At 36.0% G+C, this 22,635-nt stretch overlaps 1 protein-coding gene across 7 annotated transcripts in view; it reads left to right on the top strand.

The window, feature by feature from the left end:
• The window catches only part of ST18 (ST18 C2H2C-type zinc finger transcription factor), a 348,100-nt gene that overhangs the window by 235,629 nt on the left and 89,836 nt on the right, over nt 1-22,635 (top strand). For all 7 annotated transcript variants that reach the window (XM_019629297.1, XM_019629298.1, XM_019629295.1 and 4 more), the window contains 4 exons: nt 2,671-2,821; nt 3,563-3,664; nt 9,630-9,684; nt 11,769-11,799. In XM_019629297.1, the coding sequence (XP_019484842.1) occupies nt 9,630-9,684; nt 11,769-11,799 (86 nt within the window). In that variant the 5' untranslated portion in view covers nt 2,671-2,821; nt 3,563-3,664. The remainder of the gene's footprint in view (nt 1-2,670; nt 2,822-3,562; nt 3,665-9,629; nt 9,685-11,768; nt 11,800-22,635) is intronic.

Genomic DNA, 22,635 nt, shown 5'->3' with positions numbered 1-22,635 from the left:
GTAATGATTTAACATCCAAAACATCTTCCCTGAAGGTAGGCATACCACTGACTTACTTTACAATGGGAGATGTTTTTTCCTGCAGAGTAGTTCCAGTTTTGATGAAGCTCTTTTTTTCTAATCCTTCTGTGATCAGGAACCTAATTGTGGGCTGATGGTAAAAGTGAAGCTGTGGCCAATAAGCAGTATTTAAAACAACTTAAACGAAACTCACTACTTTTCTTCATCTGCTCCAGCCAATGAAGTACAGTATATTCTCTAGTATCAACCTGCAGAGCTAAGCAGAGAAAAGTCATCTGTTATGGCATAAGTAAAAGGTGGCAATAGGCTTATATAATTTTTATTCATCAGTTTCTTATATAATCTCTTGCTATGATGGGAAAACGAACTGTATAACTCATTGATTAGAAACTCCAAAATATGGGGCTTAACTTTTCATTAGAAATTTTAACAGAGCAACATAGCAAATGGAAAACCGAAGAATTTGTCCAGGCAAAGATATCATTAAAGTTTATATAAAATTTGACTCTAACTTAAATTATCATACTCATTAATATAAAAATAAATCTAGAAACTTAGAACTGTACAGGACTTGCTTTACCATTCACATACCAAAAAAAAGGCATGGACACCCTACACTCTTTTCATCATTCCAACTAATGAACAATTGGTGAAGATATTAAAATTAGAAGAATGAAGAAGGTTAAAACTATTAGAAGTTGTATAGATAGGGACTCAAACAATAGCAATGCTAAGTAAATGTGCTGGCACTGTTCTGCTTTTATTTTACTTCTTGAGAAGCTAAATCTGAGAGAACTCTTTGGAGCTTGTACTAACTTTCCAAACTTCTGAGAGGACCATTTCCAACCTGTCTGAAATAAAACAGTCTGGTTCCATGGTAAGCAAATTCCAAAAAGGAACTGGTGGTCGTGGTGAGCTGATATTAGTTGTATTACAGGGCTACAAGTGCTACGTACATTTCATATTAAATTTATTTGCCCTATCATCAAATTTTTCCCTTTGAGTTTAGTTGAAAGATATTCTTAATATTGCATTTTTTAACCATAAGTAAATCTATGATTCTCTGCTTTAAAGATACACTTGATATATACATCATATCACTTTAGGTCATTCGTCCCCCCCCCTCCACACACACACGCACAATAAAATATAATGTAATACATCTTTTTAAATAACACAGCAGATTCATTACATTGTATTATAGATATTGTATATATTTTGTCCACTTCAGTGTATATATTTTCAGAAGTAGATACTCACCCATAAAACAGCTGTGAAGAACTGAGTCTCTAATTATTGACATATAGTAAAGCAGACAAATGAAGTACTTTAACAAGTAAAGCCATGCATTAATTAGAGAGCACACTTAAGGATTTTGTAGCTCTTTAAGTTACTAATACCTTTGTTTTGTCCTATAGTTTTATCTTTTAAGGTTGCAGTTTTATAAAAAAGAAAATGAGCTTCAATACAAATGTGTTCATCCTGGGAGAAGGGGGATAGAACTAACTCAGTTGCTAGGTGTGGCAGCTTGGTCAAGAGTCCAAGTCTTAGGTTAACTGTCTTCCAAAATGTGTATTTTTTATAAATATTTTAGTAAGTCCTTAAGTTTTATAAAATGGTTTAAGATCTGCAAAGTACATTAAAGTATGGCAGTTAATAAAAATGGGTCTTTAAAGGGGTCTCCTTGATATAATAGTGGGGCACATGCAGGGGACAGAGGGAACCTATTTCAGTGGAAAACTTTTGGTCTCAGCCAAGAGTGTTTCCCAGAAGCAGGTGGGTGGATTTAGTAATGATAGACTGATAGACACATGGAATGGAGAACCTCTGAAGGGCTCATATTTTCCATTTGTATTTTGGTGTACCTGGACTTCTCGAGCCCTTTTGTGTCAAATCATATTTCTAAAGTTGTGTTTTGTCTGAGCCCTCTGTGCACTTCTCCAAGGCGATCTCAGCTGTGCTGCCTTAACTCTCTTCCCCAGGGAGGGGAGAGACAGCAGATGGGGTTAGGGCAGAGGGCTGATGCGTCTGACAGCAAACGGCCGGGTTGTTGAGTGGAAGCTGCGAGCATCAGGAAGCTACTTTTCCCCTGAGAACCAACTAACCACTGAAGAAAGTTGAAAACGAGCCCTTTGAGAAACGCTATTAAAAGTAGTAAAAAATTGCAATTGTGCAGATGATGTGCTGCTGTGTGCTTATTCGGATGCTAATGAGTTTGACATTAGGGAACTCAGAGGGTTTACAGCTACTCCCTTATGTGATTCAGTTCTTTATTGGCAATCTTTGAGAAAATAAATGGAAAATGTATTGCTAATAAATATATAACACGATAGGGTATTAGACAAAAAGCCATTACTTTCAGGATTTAGAAAGAGCTTTGCTCACCAGTGTGACTGTTTTTCGGGATCTTTTGTTTTAGGTTAGGGTATGGAACAAAGGGGAATAGGCAGGTGGAAAGCTTCAGAACTCTTTCTGAACTCAGGGTGGAGTAGAATAAGCTAAACACATTTGTAGAGAAAGCCTTTTTTTTTAATTGCAATCAAACACAAACTAAGAATTCCCAAGCTCCCGTGCTACTTTTGAATTCTTACATCATGTGCAGTAATCTGCTCTATCACTTGAGAGAGTTTTGTCCCTATTTTTCCACAGGAAATACAGTTCCTGACTTGAGTTGAAGAAGCATCTGCTTAATGTCTGGTCAAAGCTTACAAGTAACACAGAAATCTACGGTTAAAGATCTGGGTACTTCAATCTACTGCAAAGGGTAAAATAAGGACGAGAGAAATCTTCTGCAAGGAAGGTCGGTGGCTTGTGTTTTAAAATACTAGAATGCCAGGCATAAGCTTTCTAAATGTGCATTGACATACATGGTGTTTGCATGAATAGCCCCTCTCTAGTACGCTGAGTGCACTACACTGAATTTCAAAGTTTTCTCTCAAGGATCAATGAAGACAGATTCTGTTCCCATCCCTGGGACCAAATAGAGGTGATGCAGCTCTATGTGTTATGTCTGAATGAAAAACAAACCAAAGGCAAATTGTTTCCGTGAGAAACAGGTTAAAACCTTGGCAAAAAAACCAACCAAACAAACGAACAAAAGAAAAATATTAGTAGCATTTTATGACAGCCTCATTAAAGAGAGCCCTACATAACAGATAAATTTTGAATCTGTCTTTTGTGACTTCTTGAGTGGAGCACATTCAAAATCTTGTCTGAACTTTCTCTTTTGGTGGTTAAAAGTAAAATAACAGTAATAGTAGAAAGCTTTTCTTATCCAATTTCAATAGTAAATTGAAGACATAATATATATAGTTTGGTAATAAAAACAAAAATGAATTTGGCTTACCTTTAAAAATATAAAAATCTTTTTACCATTGATATATAGTATAAAATTTGTCATTCTGTTTATAGTATAGTCCAACTAAATTATAGGTTAAAGTGTCAACACATCATTTATTGTTCACTTCAATATTTATTATTGATCTATTGAATTTGCCCTACCTAATATGCTTTCCTTCTTTTGTTTTTATCTTCTTAATAGAATGAATTTCAAGATTTCTCATTGAAGTGGACAAAGATATTTAGTCACTTTGACGAAACAGGACAAACCAAGTTAGCATACAAGTCACCTGGAGAAAGAGAGGTAAGGCAACCTTTTTATTAAAAAGTGGAATATATTGAAAGAAAATGAAACCAATTGAAGCATTTACATATAGGCTCACCTGTATAACAGTGCTTTATCTTTGTGGATTTGCTTTGAAAAAAGAATATTGTTAGTGCTGAGATTAGAATTTTGATTTTTGTCAGAAGCACAGTCACTTTAATATTTTAAAATATAAAATAGGTGAAGTCCTCTGAGCTACAACCCTTTTGTATATTGCTTGGTATGTGTTATTTGTTCACACGTTTGCCCTTAAAGGTTCAGTGTTAAAATAGTTTTAAAACTTCAATTTGAATTCATTTGTATTAGAAATTAATTTACTTAAGGATGAAGAATAAATAAGTGATAAATTTCAAAAGCTTATTTTAAAAAGTACTATAGACAACTTCTAAAGTTAATTCCTACAAACACCGAAGAGCAAAGGAATTGGGTTTGTCCTTGGGGGAAAAAATCTATTTAAAATAATTTATCCGTATATGAAGGAGCTTGTTTCCTAACATTTATATATTTTGCAACACACGCATCTCAAAATATCAGCAAGAAAAGAAAAATGTAAGGCTCTTAGGGTGTTACTTACTCTGAGTTATCTTTAAACAGGACATACTAAAAAAATACAAAGAAAAAAATGCCTTCTAAAACACACAGCCGGCGATTGCCCCCTTATGTCACAAAGCTGTGACTCAGAGGCCATGGTACGACGACTAATAGAAATCCTTGGCACACGTTGGCTACCTAAGGGAATAATAGAACTATTTGCTGGAGTCGTTTGGCAAAAGGACACAAACATATGGCTTTGGTTTATATTCAGCATTGCCAGTTGTGCAAAGTTACAGGATGAAGTCTACAACAGCAGTGACAACTCAGAAATGAGAAGTAAGAATCAAAATAGATGAGCCTCCTTATAAAGCTACCCAACTGGTCTCAGGTCTAAGATTTCTTTTATTACAGTGCATTTCCAAGTGACTAGAGAAAACATCTTATCTGTGGGAAATATACATGCACTTGACCCTCAGGAGGAGCTATTCCCAGAGAACTGTAGTTATTCTGATAATGGATTGAATCTGCCTCTTTCTTTAGGTATGGTGTTTGTTGGCGATGGGAGGGATTAGGGGAGACGAAGAGAGATATCATAAATTTAAAGGGTACACATCATGCAATTCTTCAGCTTTCTATACAGAGTAAAAGACAGTACAATAAGAGAAAGGTAAGAACAGAAATTTGAAATCAGGGATAGCGTGCCCTAAATAAAAGATTCAGGAAATTTTTATTTTATTTAGAATAAATGATTCAAAAACGGTTCAGGAAATTATACATACTAGTATGTCATCACTGATGATGTAAAAATCCCTGTTTTTATTACTTTAGATTTTTAATGTTTGTTTTATGAAATTATTTTCCTGAGTAATTAATAAATGTATGAAAATAAAACCAGAAGAGAAAAACCATACATGAACATTCTATCTTAGTATTCCTCTCAGTACGTCAATTATTCTTTTAACGTCACAACTCATTTCCCCATCTTTTCCCTGTGTAACCAGGAAACTTCTTTTGCTGCCATTTTGGACTAATCCAATGCTATGTTTAAACAAAAAGATGCCAGGATTATCAAAAGAAAGGACATTCAATGTAGGGTCTTTTGTTCTTCAATCTGGCCAAATTTTATTCCAAGGTGCTGGCATCATCCCGTTGTTTCATTTTCTGGGTTTAGCCTTTTCCAACTTCCTGAGTTTCTCTTTGTCATTTTTTTAAATTGATCTTTGTAAAGAAAGCACCCACTGAGGATTAAGGGCTCATCATAGAGAGGATGTTGAGACCTCTTCTCAACAGCCACAGAATTTCCTCTCACCATTGCAATGGGTTTCCCAGGATTGAAATGCCATGACACAAGGCTAATGTGACACAACATACAAAACTGCATTGCCAATTCAAAAATCTCAGGCTATGAACACAATAAAATCTTGTTAAAACTGGAAATTATTGCATGTTGAATGCATATGAAGGACTTCTCAAATTTAAAGTAGCTACTTGTATGAATATATATACCTAGACAATATTAAGATTAATTGTAACAGGATTTTGAGAAAATGTCCTCAGAACATTATAATCACCATACCTTTTCCGATTAATCTTAAGCAACTCATGTCTTCTTACAAAAAATAGTAAGGGTATCCGTGTCTAGAATTTTGTTGAAGGAGAAATGAAATTTAAACATTACCAAGAGATTTTTTTAATTCAGTTCTTAATAAATGATTAAATATTTACTTGGATTTTTTAACCATTAGGTTAAAATAGGATTATGAGTGAAAAATAAAATCAAAGAGAACTAAATCTCACCTACCAATAGTTTACTTGTGTGAATAAAACCTAAATTAAGTTTATGAATTCTATATCCTGCTCTTTGAATCTCTCCTTTCCAAAAACTGGCAATTCCAGGGCTGTCTTTTCAGCCCAAAGGAATGCACCAGATCTATGCATGGGGGTCATGTAGACAGGAGATCTGCTGACTTTCCCTTACGTAAGCATTAGTAAGAAAAGATGGTTAAGTACAAGTAAGTAGGAAATTTTACACCTGTTTCTAAGTATATAAAAATGTTAAATGAAAGCCTTTCAAATTCAAATAAATAGTTAAATTTTATTTTATGATCATTTTCTTCTTCACTGCCTATCTGCTTATTTCCATCGTTTGTTCTTGCATGTCCTTCCTCCAAGTTTTGCTTCCTTGCCTTCTTTAGTTTATAATTTTCTGTCCCTATTGTTATTTCTCCTTGTATTGACTCCTCTCCCCAGGCAAATAGGGAGTAAAGTGTGTTTAAAGTTTTCTTCATAGGTTTATTGTGAATTACACACCAAGCAAAAGCCATATTTTTTATCCCTTATATGTAATATTATATATAATATATCCATATTTATAGGCTAAATAAACTTTTATTAAAGCAGTTTCAGATCAGAAAAAAAAGAGTGCCAAAGCCTACCTTTAATATTCTTACCTCTATTAAGAAGTAGATTGTCAAAGCCAGGAGGAACCATTGCGGGAATCTCAGAAAATGTCTTTTTCCCATTCATAAACAATAGAATGAGGTAAATAAAGGCCCAAAGGACATCTTTTTAGAGAATCATATCTCTGTTTTGAGAAAAGAAATGACTCGTTAAATTTTACAAAACTAATTGCAGACTTGGCCGGTAGTATTTAGATTTAGGCAATAAAGATGATCAAATCTCCTTTTCCAATGGAAAAAAAAAACCAATATTCTCAATGACAGGTATAGCTTTAAAGATTGTAGCACATGTTATATAGGTCAATGTCCTGAATCATACCATAATCATGTGCCTCTTCTGTAAGTCGAGAAGTATTTGAAAGGATGGTGAGCCCCACAAAAATTAAGTCTACCCATTGACAATTTATTAAAGTCTACGAGAATAATTCAAGTGAAAAACACTTAGAAATTTCTACCCCCATATTCAAGGTTTTAGAGAACAAAGACTTATTTTCATATTGAGAACTATGAGGAGAGTGAACCATCCCATAAATATTAAAATCTCCCACCCCTAAAAAGAAAAGCACATGTCCTTTAGGTTTCTGATGTTCCTATTCCCCGACAAACTATAAGACATGACTAGATACTAAAGTTCATAATTTTTATTGTTCTTCAGGTGTGAGGAAGAGAAGGAAGGTGAAATACATAGGTTGTGTATTATGGTCTTGGTCCATTTCGCTCCTACAACTTGGCCCAGAAGTTAAATCTGAAAACTTAGTTTTATAAATGGGTATCAGTTTTTACAATATTTATATAGGACCTATATGCTACACCAACAAAGAGGACAGTAGCTGCACAAAACACAGTTATGAGGCCAGCATTCCCAGCACAATCAAGCACAGGTCCATGAATATTTATGCATCCCTTCCAATGACTTAAATGGGGAGGCGGCTGCATGGGTTGATGACAGAATGGTCAGGTCCTTGGGTAGGGGTAACTGAATTGCAAAATAGAATTGCTAGTCTTCAAGCTGTTATAAATAAAGTTACATTTAAGTAGGTTTCTGGAACTTTTAGTTGTGGCTACTGGTACTCTTTGCAGAATGTGCTTCATTTTTTATAAAGAAACTCATGGAGTTCAACATTCACTTGCCTTTGGGGGGAATTTTTCAGAGTGGTTGGCAAGAGCTAATAGCACCTGTGTTGCAGGCTAACATTAGACTTGAGTTTATGCACACCCACAGGAGTAGCTTCCTCTGAAACAGTTGATGATTTTCATCATTTTAACCCTCATGCTACTGATCTTTCTTAATCAAGTTATTTGTTTAGCATATGGAGGGGGAGTTTGCATGAGTTGAGCCACTTTACATGCAACAGAGATATTCACAGAAAAGGAGGGTTTTACAACGCAGTGTCCACCATCTTGAGTAAACCAAGCCGTTTTAATCCTAGGCAGTGTCACATCTGTCATAAATTCATGTTGTTTTAAAAGAAGGAAAAAATACAGGAAAAAAAATCACACCTCTTTTATTGTTGTTTTCTCTTATTATGTAATTTAAAAATATTCATAACAATGAACCATTTTATTTAGACTAAAGCAACTGCTGTTTCTCAAAAGCAGTGAACACTTTTTGTTTGCTGATTTTAAAAACAGTTCAATGATTGGTGGGTGTTTATTATGAAATGATGACAGAAGAGTACTGGTGGTTTTAATAGTTTTAGCTTACAAGGGCTGTCGTTAATTTTGTCTGTAGTGTTGCAGGTGAAAAAATGCACAATGGATAAATAGTCTATATTGGTTTAACTGAACATAATATATAGTGTGTTCTGGAGTTGTTTGTCTCAATAGACTATAGTAATCAAAAGTAATGAACCTATTATGTGCAGGACCTTGGAGAGCGTCAAATGGCAGTAAAAGTGTGGCACATAAAAGGTTTATTAAAGGAAATTAAAGTCCATCATTGCCACACCTGCTCCCCTATTATAAGTCTATGGCAGGTCAGTGCCTTCAATCACAACTCAGCCTCGGAGAGCAGAGAAGCGTCTCCCATTACCATTGCAGCCACACGATATGCATGCTAGTCTAGTTCAGTATTTAAGGATAGGAGTCACAGAGAGCGCCCTCGGCCTGTCTTATTTTCATCAAGCAAAACAACTTTCTTCTTTTTAAGAATTTCTTCTGATAATGTGTAAAAGTGAATTAAACTAAGAGATTATTGGGGATTCTAGTGAAATGAATGAGTGTACTCAGGTCAGAATCTATCTTCATGTGGGCCAAAACAACAGACTATTTGCATCCCTTTGATAATTTATTTAATTACATTGAAAATACTTAGTAATGGTGTTTTAGGAAGTTTGCTACTGACACACACAGCACTCAAATTTTACCTTCCTTATAGATTTGGATGAATATAACCAATATTTATTCTGGAATTCTGGGAGTAAATGTATATTGTTGTTGATCATCAGCATTTCCAATGGTATTTTGAAATTGGAGCATGTTAGGGGTTTGCCTTGATGTTGCTTTTTTACACAGGGAATTATTTTTTTCTGACTTAGCAAGAGATATGTATCAGAAAGGGTCTAGAAATGTAAAGGAATCAGGTTTTATTACATTAGTCTGAAATCTTTTGGTTTAGCATTTGAGGTTTTGTCTCCTTCACAACCACTGTTAATCAGACAATCCTTTAGTCTATCTTTGTAATGCCCAAAGTGTTTGAGTCACTTGCAAATACTTATGGACAAGGACATCTGCCCTATTGTCACTGTTTCCTCTGGTTCCAGCATCTATAGAAGTATTTCCAAAACTCATGGAGTGTGAGGGCTGTTGTATCCCTACAGAGTCAGAATACTATCCAAGAGCATGGAAGCCTACTCTGTTTTTCATAGTGACCTTCAGAACTCCTAATAACATGTTTTTATGTTTTGGTCAATGTCAAAGGAATGATCTCAAGACTTGTGTTCATGTTACAGATGGATGCAGAGACTGCAGATAAAATGCTGCATACCCGCTCTAAAGGAACCAAGGGTGAGTTAGCAAGCAGGTTCCACGACACTGTGCCCACCACACCTTGAAATATGGGAGTTCCAGTGCTCAGTCCCTAATGTGTAGCCAGAATGATTACAACATCCTCAGGGCTTCTTTTTTTAAATCAAGCTAGAACATTGAGTCATGGTATTGAGAGCAAATTATTATGAACCAGGAGTTAAAGGACTCAGAAAAGTCCAAATGACGTACAATGCTAATTTTTACAAAATGCAATCATGATAGATTTGAACATCATGCAAAACAACATAAGGGTCAGTGAAGGAAGAATGCTTCATGGAGACCTTCAGATTATTGAAGTGACCTTTAATGGCCAAGGGAAAAGACCAAATTGTTAGTTTATTGCCAAAGCAGGTTTTGATTTTATGTTATCTGGTTTAGTGGCTCCCAATCTAAACTTAGTTCAAGTAAAATGATGATGTTTGTTTTTCGACTGTCCCTCCTGGGAATTTCCAGCAGCTCTGTAAAGAAACATTTGAAAGGTTTAACTTGACGGTTATCCCTCTCTTTTTGTAACCAACAGATGGTAATGTAATATTGAAATATAAACAGGCCCTTGATGATCTAAACATCTGGAAAACAGGATTGACTGGCAATAATACCCCTTAAGGAAAATAACTTTTATTATAATTAGCTATATTTTTGTGACCCTTAATTCTAAACGAGAAAGTAGGTTCACCATGGCCTCTGAAAACACTCTGGGTAGCTGTTTCTCACCCCAGTCTTCTCACAGTCGGCCTTGCTGAGAAGAGCTGAGTCAGGTAGCAATAGTGCAATACTTTGGAAACAATTTGAGATTTACAGTTCAAAGTGGCTAATCAGATGAAATGGTTTCGTTAACCATGTTTATATATGTAGTGAAGGTAAATAATTTCTTTTTGAGTGAAGTCTAGAATCCCAAAATGTTTAATAAATTCCAGGATGATTTTTTTTTCAGTTAAAATATAACCGTGGTTACCACTAGCCATGATAATCAAAGTGCAGAATAATGCTGTAGAAGATATGGGGCTTTACCTAAACAGAAATTTTACACTGTATTATTTTCCACTTTTAATTTAAGTTACTTTTGAAGTAATTACATCAGGTAGTCTAATATTTGAAATACAGTATTTATAAACATTAAGTTTGTATGCAGCAAAATTCTCAATAAAATACAGGTTTAAGAAAAACAGTTTGTATCTTTATTTAGGATAAGCTCACGTCTTCCATAAATATCAGCCTTCTAAGGACTGGGTTTGGATTATTTAAATCTCTTGTTTAGACTTCTAAAAGCACACCACTCTAGCATGCTTTTAAAATGTGGCTCTTTTAATTTGCAATTTTTTTGGACGTCAAATTCTTTTGGCACATACATATACACTCTTAAATAGAGCCAAAATGCTCTCTGAGAAATGAAACAACTGTTTCTCATGTAGCATGAGTAATCTTTAAAACCACCTGTTATCTCTCTCAATATGCTGCTTATCCTTGTGTAGGCAGGTATTTATAAACATGAACTTCTTTAGTTACCATCATTTCAGTCAGGAAAATCAAAGCTCTTTTTTCTATAAACTTCTTATTTTTAAAATGATGTTGATATTAAAAGGCTGAAGCTTATTCTCCTCTTTCTCTATGTATGAAATTTATGAAACAATATGTTGGGACATATTCATTAATAAAACTTTTGCCTGTTTTATTTATATATTTGTTTAAATTCAATAAAAATGTAATTAGGGTTCTTTTGAAAATTTTTCTATAAACAATAAAATTGGTTAAATTGATTTAAAAATAAATCAAGTCCTTTGTGTTCCTGTAATTTTTTAATGAATCTCTCAAGACAGATATTTGGAAAGTCCAATCTATAACGTCTGTTCCCAAGGTCACCTAAGGCACTAAACCTAGAATCAACTGTTCTGGGCCATATTCATTTGTCCTCTTCTCTCCAAAGAGCCAGAACCAGAAAAGATCAATCCACCCAGAGGGAAATTAAGTGGGGTCTGTACTAACCATTATTGGTCATTATATCTAGGTGGTGTAAAGTTTCGGTCATATAGTTTTCAAAATTAAAAACTTTTTTTTTTCAATAGTGCCAATGGATTCTCTAATCCAGGAGATCAGGTAAGATTTTCCCTACATTACTTTTTCTAATATTGACTTGCTTTAATTATTAGAATTTTTTATACTTTTTAAGCCTCAGAATTTCAGGTTTAGTACGAGGAATAAGCCAGTGGACTTATTTCACATGGCCTCTATCTGTACACCAAAGAAGCAGAGAAAGGGAAAAACTATTGATAATTGATCCCGAACAATTCAGGCTACTATTGTGATAACAAAAAACAGTAGCATTTTGCTGTAATGTGAGTAAATTTCCACTTTTCTCTATGGAGTGTGTGCTGCCTTGGTGTACACACCTCACATGTGTTTTGGTTTTGCACTGATGGTAAGTGAACAACTGAGCTCTTATCTGTGAACTTGATTAACAGATAACCCAGGTCCTAAATTCTCCATTTTAAAAAAATAATTAGATAATTCTATCAGGTAACCAACCGAATGATTTTTAAAATGTAGACATTTGAAGATAATGTGTTTGATAGGTTTTTATGTGGATTCCAGAACTTCCATCTTAGATACACCTCAGGTAACATTCTGGGAAGTCCACTTTAATAAGTTTTGCAGAATAAACTCCAATTGGATTTTCTTTCACAATATCTTTGTGAGGTATAGTTTTTTTTAAAGTACATGTTTAAAAAGAAACACATACTAACAATACATTTTCTGTACTGGTGATATTTTTTAGCGAAATTGTGTCAGGAACAAGATAAGTCCCTTGTCTCCTCTGAATTTGTTATTGCAAAACACAGAAAGTCCCAAGCCCGCTATCTATCCACCTTTGTGAAAATGACAATGGCCTATATGTGTTCCTCAGAGAACTATTTGAAAACTGGAGGATGTGTAACAATGTCTGATACACATTGAGATTCATAATGTGTGCATTAACAATTTACATAGTTATTCTCCCAAACAACTGGGCTCTGTGATTTCCTGAAGCAAGGGCTATCTTAGTTACTTCCGTGTTCCATATGATTCATCCTGTCAGGTTTGGTCCACCTATTTAGTGGAACACATATCTATCAGAATTAAGTACAAGCTTTCACACTGATGCTCTTCTCTGTGGAAATTTGTCAGTAGGGAATCCATGGTACTGCCTACATTATTAATTTTGTCGTTGAGAATTTTACATTTTAAACTACTTTTATAGGAGCAAACATATAATACACACACAGGTGTTAAATAACTGCATTGCCTGTCTCACTTAAATTTTGGTTTCTTAAATCTGCTCTCATTTAAAATTCCTATCAGTTTGGAAATGTTATGTCCCCTGTGGAATGACCAAGAGAAGTTTAAAATGATAAAGGGCTCAAAGTGAGTGAGATGTTTGCCATATCAGGAACTGGTTTCCTAGTGGTCTAGAGCAGACACGGAGCTCAGGGACTCACCCAGGTTCCTCTCACCTGTTGAAGTAACTGTTTCCAGTCAGTCTTTTTAGGGAATCAAAGTATTTGGAGGGTGTAGGGAAAGGCCTTTGAGCGATGTGTTTCGAAAAATAACTCGAAAAGGAGAATACTGAAGGAATAAGTGTGTGCTTTGCCCTAAGGAGAAATATATAATTCATAGAGAAAAAGGAAGGAATTAGCAGAGAGAAGCAGCTTTTTGGAGGGAAGAAATGTTTAATATAACCTTTCTGGAGAAATAGAAATTTCTATTTAAACACTTCATTGGCATTAATAATTATTTTTTAAAAACCTGATATTTACTGAGGTCTTATTGTGTGCCAGACACTCTTGAGCATTATTCATCACTCTGTCTCATTTAATCCTCACAATAACCTTAAAAGGTAGAAACTGTGAGATTTCCAATTTTCAGATGGAGAAATTGAAAATAGTTTGTGGAACTAGCCCAAGATTTCACAACTAGTAAGTAACAGACTTCTGACTTACAGATCAGCTTCTTAACCACCAGGCTACACTTTCTCTCATACACAATTAATACTGTCTAGGATATAAATAAAAAATAAATGGTTCACAGTTCATAACTTCAGTAGCTAGATTTTAAAATTCTATACTTTAACCCTTATGGTATGCTTTTCAAAGCTTAGTTTTATGAAATTCAAACAAAGAATATATTTTAATTAAAGTAATATTGTTTCTTATTCTTCTAATTCTCTAAAAATTGTTTTTATTAGATTTTTAATTTTACCTAATTTGTAATTAGACCGACTCAGAAAGCTGGTGATAATTGCTGAGAAAATTCATAAACAAAACTGATTCACCTATTTTTCTTTAATAAGAATTATAATAAGTTAATAAAAAATACTGGTTATTGTTAATTTTATGATTGCTTATTTTCAATAGAATGACTGAGGTTAGGCTGAAGAGTTCCCATTTCTTAATTGGTTTAAGTTGACCCAGATATAGACTGTAATTATCATTCTAGGTATATCTTGGAAAGAAGTTTAATATATGTAAGGTTATATTTTTAGTGTCTTTTCAAATTTGTAGGACTTTGTCCATTTGCTACAATTGCTCCTCCAATTTATTCCTTAGATTTGTTGTGATGTATAATCCAGAATGTGTCGTGTGCCTGGATTTTGACTATCTTAGGAAAAGTGGCATGTTTTCCACAATATAAAAGTTCTGGCTATTTTGTAGAGAATATTGGCAACTTTATTTAGTTTTCTTTGTTTAGAATATATTGGACATGTTATTGCTTCTCGAGCTACAACTTACAAAAACACTAATACAAATGAAGCTAATTTAAATATACTGTATATTGTTCATGACGCTAATAAAAATTGATACTGACATTCTCATCTTCTTATTATACTCTATGTCAGCTACTATCATCACCATTAAAAAAGCAATTTATAACCACAGGCCCACCTTTAATCACATTCCTTATTAGCATTTCCAGTCTTTCTTCCAACACAATCCAGGTTACTGGTGGTGCTGAGAAGGCTCTTTTGCATCTTTCTGAATCATGACCATTGTATTATCTTTGCTTTTTTGTTTTATTGCTATTGTCTTTACTCTGATCCTCCTGCTATTGCATCTACTAATATTGGTAATTGTCTCATGCATTGGCAAAGTGTTTTATACCAGACCAGCCCCTTTCCTCTAATTAAGAAAATATAGCTTCTGAAACGGCTTTCTTTTGTGATTACTTAGAGACACAAATGAATTCAAGGCTCTTAAGAATATTACAGTCAAATCCCACTGTCCCACTGTCCTTTCATGGTCTTATCGCTGCTTACCAATTTGTTGGCTTAAGTTTTATAATGAAAATTTTGATTTAGTTGACTTTTTTTTACTTTATTTTAAATAATTTATTACTTCATTTATCATCTGGCATTTTCTTGTAAGTTTTAAAATATTAAATATTTTGGGAGTTCTATAATCCATAAGCTATAGATTTAATAGCAACATTTAATAGATGTGACAAAGTTTGTGACATAGCTTTAGATGACTTTCCTTTTTTTCGTCTTATTTCATTCAACATAGTCTTTATATCAGTTAAACATTTTACTTAATACTTAGTAATTTGCTTTCCAATTTATTTCTTTTTTTTAGTAGAAAGTTTCCTTAGTAGCCATGATTTTATTGGAACTACTGTTGCACAAATTTCTGGAGATGACAAGTAAAAGAAAAAGAATGAAAAGAAACTGACTTCTATTATTAAATGTTCCATAAATCTGTCATCAGGGTTAAAGGGAATACATAGTTCTAATCATAAGGTTGGATAAAAGAAAGTAAAGACCCTTTCTTTCCTTTCATTGCTATGATTTCAGATGCAGAGCTCAGTACATGTTAGGATATTTCAATAACGTATCTACTATATAGGTTAGCAATATGTTTTTCTGAACATTATGGCCAAACCTGTAAATTACAATCCAAGAAACTGATACTTTAAGGAAAACCCACTTTCCTGCAATCTGTTTTGAGGGGAAAGTGAAACCGATAACCAAAGAAGGTGATGATAAGGATTTAATTTCGAAGAAGAGAAGTATCTACTTAAGGAATGCCTGAGGGGTCACTGTCCAGTTGCTCGCTCTTCTCCGTCTTTCTCACCCACACATGTGTAATGGGTGAGGCTGATGTTGACCATGCTACTTAGAGGCGTGAGACAACTTAATCATTTTTAATGATGTTAATGCTTCCTATCCATCAGCATAGTATATGCTCCATTTATTTGTATCTTCAGTTTCTTTCTTCAATGTCTTACAGTTTTCTGATGGGTCTTTTATGTCCTTAGTTAAATTTATTTCTAGGTAATTTATTCTTTTTTATGCAATTGTAAATGGGATTATTTTCTTAATTTTTCTTCCTGATAATTCGTTATTGGTGTATAAAATGCAACCAATTTATGAATATTAGTTTTGCATCCTATTTTACTGAATTCATTTATTACTTATAATAGTTTTTTGGTGGATTCTTTAAGGTTCTCTCTCTATATTATCAGTTTTTCTGCAAATAATTACAATTTTACTTCTTCCTTTTGGATTTGGATGCTTTTATTTCTCTTTCTTGTCTGATTGCTGTAGCTTGGACTTCCAGTACTATGTTGAACAAAAGCAGTGAAAGTAGATTTCCTTGTCTTGTTCCTGATCTTAGAGAAAAAGCTTTCAGCTTTTCACTGATAAGCGTGATGTTAGCTGTGGGTTTGTCATGTATGGCCTTTATTATGCTGACTTATGTTCCCTCTATTTCCACTTTGCTGAGAGTTTTTATCATAGATGGATATTGGATTTTGTCAAATGTTTTTTCTGCTTCTATTGATATGATCATATGATTTGTACCCTTCATTTTGTTTATGTGATATATCATGTTATTGGTTTGTAGATATTGAACCAGCCTTGCATTCAGGAATAAACCCCACCTGACCCTGGTATATGATCTTTTTAATATATTGCTGAATTTTGTTTGCCAATATTTTATTGAGTACTTTAGCATCTATGCTTATCAGGTATATTGGCTTATAATTCTTGTTTTTGTAGTGTTTTTATCTGGTTTTGATATCAGGGTAATGGTAGTCTCATAAAATGATTTTGGGAGCTTTCCCTCCTCTTCAATATTTTGGAATCGTTTGAGAAGGATAGATATTAATTTTTCATTGAATGTTTGGTAAAATTCACATGTGAAGCCATCTGGTCTGGACTTTTGTTTGTTGGGAGTTTTTTGATTATTGATTCATTTTCTTTAGTAGTTATAGGTCTGTTCAGGTGTTCTGTTTCTTCCTGATTCAGCCTTGGAAGATGGGATGTTTCTAGGAATTTATCCATTTCTTCTACGTTGTCCAACGTCTTGGTATATAATTGTTCATAGTATTTCCTTATAATCATTTGTATTTCTGTGGTGTTGGCTGTCATTTCTCCTATTTCATTTTTATTTTATTTATTCAGGCTCTCTTTTTTTTTTCTTCACAAATCTGGCAAATAGTTTATCAATTTGTTTATCTTTCCGAAGAACCAGCTCTTGGTTTCAGTCATCTTTCATATTGTTTTCTAGACTATATTTTGTTTATTTCCGCCCTGATCTTTATTAGTTCCTTCCTCCTACTTATTTTGGGCTTTTTGTTGTTGTTGTTGTTCATTTTCTAGTTCCTTTATGTGTAAGCTTAGATTGTTTATTTGAAAATTTTGTTGTTTCTTGAGGTAGGCAGATATTGTTATAAGTTTTTCTCTTAGAACTTTTTTGGGGTCATTGTGTTTTCATTTGTCTCAAGGTATATTTTGATTCCTTCATTTTCTCCATTCATTGTTTAGTAGCATGTTATTTAGCCTCCCCATGTTTGTGTTTTTCAGTTTTCTTCTTATAATTGATTTCTAGTTTCACACCATTGTGATCAGAGAAGATGCTTGATATGATTTCAATCTTCCTAAATGTATTGCGATTTGTTTTGTGTCCTAACATGTGGTCTATCCTGGAAAATGTTCCATGTACACTTGAAAAGAATGTATATTCTGCTGATTTTGGGTGAAATGTCCTAAAAATATCAATTAAATCCATCTAGTTTAATGTGTCGCTTAAGGCCACTCTCCTTGTGGATTTTCTGTCTGGGTGATCTCTCCACTGATGTCAATGGGGTGTTAAAGTCCCTTATAATTACTGCAGAGCTGTTTATCCTTCCCTCTATATCTGTCAATATTTGCTTTTTACATTTAGGTGCTCCTATGTTGGGTGTATAGATGTTTAAAGAGTTATATTCTCTTCTTGGATTGATCCCTTTCTCATTTTGAAATGCCCTTCTTTGTCTCTTGTTACAGTCTTTGTTTTAAATTTTGTCATATGTAAGTATTGCTACCCCAGCTTTATTTTTTATTTTTATTTGCATGAACTATCTTTTTTCCATTGCTCTACTTTCAGTCTGTTTGTATCTTTCTTTATTTTTTTTTTAAGATTTTTATTGGGGAAGGGAACAGTGCTGGGGGATTGGGGAAGGGGAACAGACAAGTTGCTGTCATTTTGTTCTTCAATCTAGTTGTGGAGGACATTGCTTCACTGGCCCAAGTTGGCACCATCATTGCACTCTTCCCGGGAGAGGCAGATCAGTCACTGGCTTCTGGACGGCCGCTCACTGCGGCTGCTGGCCGCTCACGCTGGCTGCTGGCTACACACGGTAGCCCATGGCAACCCACTGCCACAGGGACTGCAGCCTACGCCGTCGCCAGCGACTCACGGCAGCCCAGCTCCAGGTTGAGCTGTTGTTCAGTATCTTAGCTGTGGAGGGCAGTGTTCACTGGCCCTCATATGTGAGATCCGAACCGGGGCCCTCTGGCGTCCCAAGCCAGTTCTTAACCATTGCGCCACTCGGCCGGCCCTAAGATAATTATTGATAGGCATATCGTTATTGCCATTTTATTAATTGTTTTCTGCTTGTGTTCTTAGTTTTTTTTCTGTTCCTTTCTTAATGTCTTGCTGTCTTCTCTTGCACGTGAATAACTTCCTATGGTGTCATTTTTGCATCCCTTTCTCTTTATTTCTTGTATAGCTCTTATACATCTTTGGTTTGTGGTTACCATGCTTCATATATACCAAGCTAAGTTTGCAGCAGTCTATTTTAAGTTGATGATCACTCAAGATGAGCATATTCTAAAATCACTATAATTTTCACTCACTCCCTCCACATTTTTTTAAATTACTTTTTATTTCGTGTGTGTGTGTGTTGTGTGTGTGTGTGTGTGTGCATATCCCTTAATTTATTGTTGTAATTACACATGATCTTCCTACTTTAGCCTTTTAACTTTTGTACTGGCTTTATAGTTGGTTGATCCATTACTTTTACTAAGTGTTTGCCTCTTTGTCAGTGGGAATGTTTTTTCTTTTCTCTATCTTCTTGTTTATGTATTTTTTCCTTTCCTACTTAAAGAAATCCCTTTAACATGTGGTCTATTTCAATTGAAATGCTGGTTTAGTTGTGATGAACTCTTTTAGCTTTTCTTGTCTAGGAAAATGTTTATCTTTTCTTCAATTCTGAATGAAAGTCTTACTAGGTATATTAGTCTTGGTTGTAGTTCTTTGATTTTCATCATTTTTAATGTATCATGCCACTCCCTTCTGGCTCGCAAAGTTTCTGTTGAAAAATATCACCTGACAGTCTTATGGGAGCTAGTTTATATGTAACTACCTGCCTTTCTGTTGCTGCTTTTAAGATCTTCTCTTTGACTTCAACATTTGGCATTTTAATTATGTGTCTTGGTGTGGGCCAATTTGGGTTCATCTTGTTTGGGACTCTCTGTACTTCCTCAACTTGTATGTCTACTTCCTTCACCAGGTTAGGGAAGTTTTCCGTCATTATTTCTTCAAATAGGTTTTCACTCCCTTGCTCTCTTTCTTCTCCTTCTGGTGCCCCTATGATAAAAATGTTGGTATGCTTGATGTTGTCTCAAAGGCCCCTTAAACTATTCTCATTTTTTATGCCAATTTTTTTTCTTTTTGATGTTCTAAGTGGGTGTTTTCAGCTACCTTGTTTTCCGGATCGCTGATTTGATCCTATATTTTGTCTAATCTGGTATTGATTTTTTGTAATATATTCTTCATTTTAGTTATTGCATTTTTCATTTCTGACTGGTTCTTTTTATGGGTTCTATCTATTTATTAGGCTTCTTACTGAGTTAATCTATTCTCCCATAAGTTCACTGAGCATCCTTATAATGTGTGTATTTTTTTTTAAAGATTTTATTGGGGAATTGGGGGAGGGGAACAGACAAGTTGCTTACCCCTACTCTTCAGTCTAGCTGTGGAGGACGTTGCCTCACTGGCCCATGCTGGCACCATCACTGTGCTCTTCCTGGGAGAGGCAATCGCCTGTTGGCTGTTGGACGGCTGCTCATGGTGGCCCATGGCAGCCCATGAAAGCCCATGCTCACTGCTGGCCAGCCCCACCACAGCCCACGCCATCGCCGGTGACCCATGGCAGCCCAGCTCCAGGTCGCGCTGCTGCCCACCATCCTAACTGTAAAGGGTGCAGCACCACTGGCTCTCATGTGGGATCCGAACCAGGGCCCCACCACTCAGAGCCGGCTTCCCAAGCCATCTCCCAACTGATGCGCCACTCAGCCAGCCCCATAACTTGTGTTTTTTAACTCCATATCTGGTAGATTACTTGTCTCCATTTTGTATAGTTTGTTTTCCTGGAGCTTTGATCTATTCTTTCATTTGGAACGTGTTTCTTTGTCTCCTCATTTTGGCCACATCCCCTGTGTTTGTTTCTATGTATTAGGTAGATCTGCTATGTCTTCCAGTATTGACGGAATGGCCTTAAGTAGTTGGTGTACTGTGAGGCCCAGTGGCACAGTCTCCCTGTTCACCTGAGCCAGGTGCTCCAGAAGTGTTCCTTCTGTGGATTGTGTGTGCCCTTCTGTTGCAGTTGAGCCTTGATTGCTGCTGGCATGTCAAAGGGTGAGATTGACTTTTCTGCTGGCTGGCTGTGGGGATTAGATATGTCCACAGACTACAAGCTGCTGGGGTTGGGGGGGGAGGGGACTCTGACCCAGGGAGCCAGCTGAGTCTGTCCTTTGGATATGTTACTTGTGGCGTTGGTTGGGTGGTGCTCTGGTATGGTCTGAAGCCAGCCACCAAGTGTTTGGGTTCTGGAGCCTCTTAGGAAGAGCTTTGGTTCAGACCAAGATCAGCTGCCATTTACCAACTTGGGGCCATGTGGTGGGAGCTACACAGTGGTCTGTTGTTCATTGCTGCCTGTGCTGGGCTTGGAGGTGCTTGAGAGATGCTACACTGTGAACCAAGATTGGCTGCCACTAGGTTGTACTTGGGGCCCTTTGCTGGGCACCACAGTGTGGGCTGAGGTCAGTTGCCACTTGTGCCAGATTTGTGGCAACTTAATTGAAGCCAGTTGCCAATCCAATACTGACTGCAGCTTATGCCAGGCTTGGACCACCTGATGGGAGTTACAATGTAAGCTGAAATCTGTCACCATTTGTGCCAGGCTTGGGGCCTCTTAGCAAGAGATGCAGGGCACACCGACACCAGCTGGTGTTTGTTTGGGGTTTGTGGACCTTTGAGAGGTTTTAGGAAAGTCTATAGTGCAAGCCAAGCAGGCCACTGGTATGGAAAAACTGTTGGAAGAAGCTTAGGCTGGGTGGGCTAGTTGGGTGGGGCATGTCTCACCAGGGCAGGGCAAAAGATGTTAGCCAGATTAATGGAGAACTCAGATTGTACACCCACCTATACCTCCTGGCTCTGTGTGTCAGGGAAGGGCTCAACAAAGGGGCAATGGCACCTGCCAGTACTTCCATCCCTGAAAAGAGCTGTCATGACCCCTACCCCTCCAGCCCTAGCCCTGAAGCTAGTCAATTCAGTTCCTTTGCATATGTCCCTGGTACTTTTCAAGCTGCTGCCCCTGCACTGGAGCTCAGAGCGAGTGAGTTTGTGAATGAGCAAGTCCATGTGTAGGCCTCTCGAGAAGAATGCCTAGGACTCCAGCAGCCCTCCCTATCAGTAGCATCCAATCCCTGTTGGTTTTCACAGCCAGATATTATGGGGACTCCTCTTCCCAGACCGTGGAGCCCAATGTCGGGCTGGAACCCCTCACTCCTCAAGGGAAACTCCGCAGCAGAGATATCCCTCCTGATTCTTAATTGTCATAGCATGGGTGTGAGACCTACCCATTCCATGTCTCTGTCTCTCCTACTAGTCTAGTCATGGATTCTTTAGAGTTTTAGTTACATGATTCCTGTTCAGCTAGTCTTCAAGTGGTTCTCAATGATGATTGTTCAATAATTTAGTTGTAATTATGCTGTGGTCATTGGAGAAAGCAAGTACAGTGTTTATCTACTCTGCCATCTTGACTGCAAGTCCTCTTCTTTTTTTTCAATAGACTATTTTTACAACAGCTTTAGGTTCACAGCAAAACTGAGCAGAAGGTACAGAGATTTCCCATAAATACCCTGCCTTAAACGTGAACAGCCACCCCCATTAACAACATCCCCCACCAAAGTGGTACATGTGTACAACTGATGAACCTACATTGACATAACTGTATTCCATTTTATCATTCACAATTTTGGAAAATATTAATTTAAATTTTATCAATTAATTAATAAATCAAGTCAAAATATCTAAGACCTACAAACTAACCCCACCACATTTTCTTTATTCACTGCAGTGCCATTTATAAAAAGGTCACTGTCCTTTCCTTCTAGATTTTTTTCATGAATTGATTATGTGATTTTAAATCTGTTAAAGTTTCTGAAGATAATACAAATATCTATTTATTCTATTTCTTTTTTTTCAAAATGCTGCTTCCCAGTTTATGAGCTAAATCTACCTAGGCCAATGGCACACATTTAGAAATGCACCAACAATGGTCCAGTCCCTTCATAGTACGTTGAACTTAGAGGTAAAAATGACCATGTGTTTCCCAGTTTGGGCGAGTGCACAG

Source organism: Hipposideros armiger, unplaced genomic scaffold (genome assembly GCF_001890085.2).
Source record: "Hipposideros armiger isolate ML-2016 unplaced genomic scaffold, ASM189008v1 scaffold_836, whole genome shotgun sequence".
Classification (NCBI taxonomy): Eukaryota; Metazoa; Chordata; class Mammalia; order Chiroptera; family Hipposideridae; genus Hipposideros; species Hipposideros armiger.
This window is presented reverse-complemented; position numbering and strand designations above follow the sequence as displayed.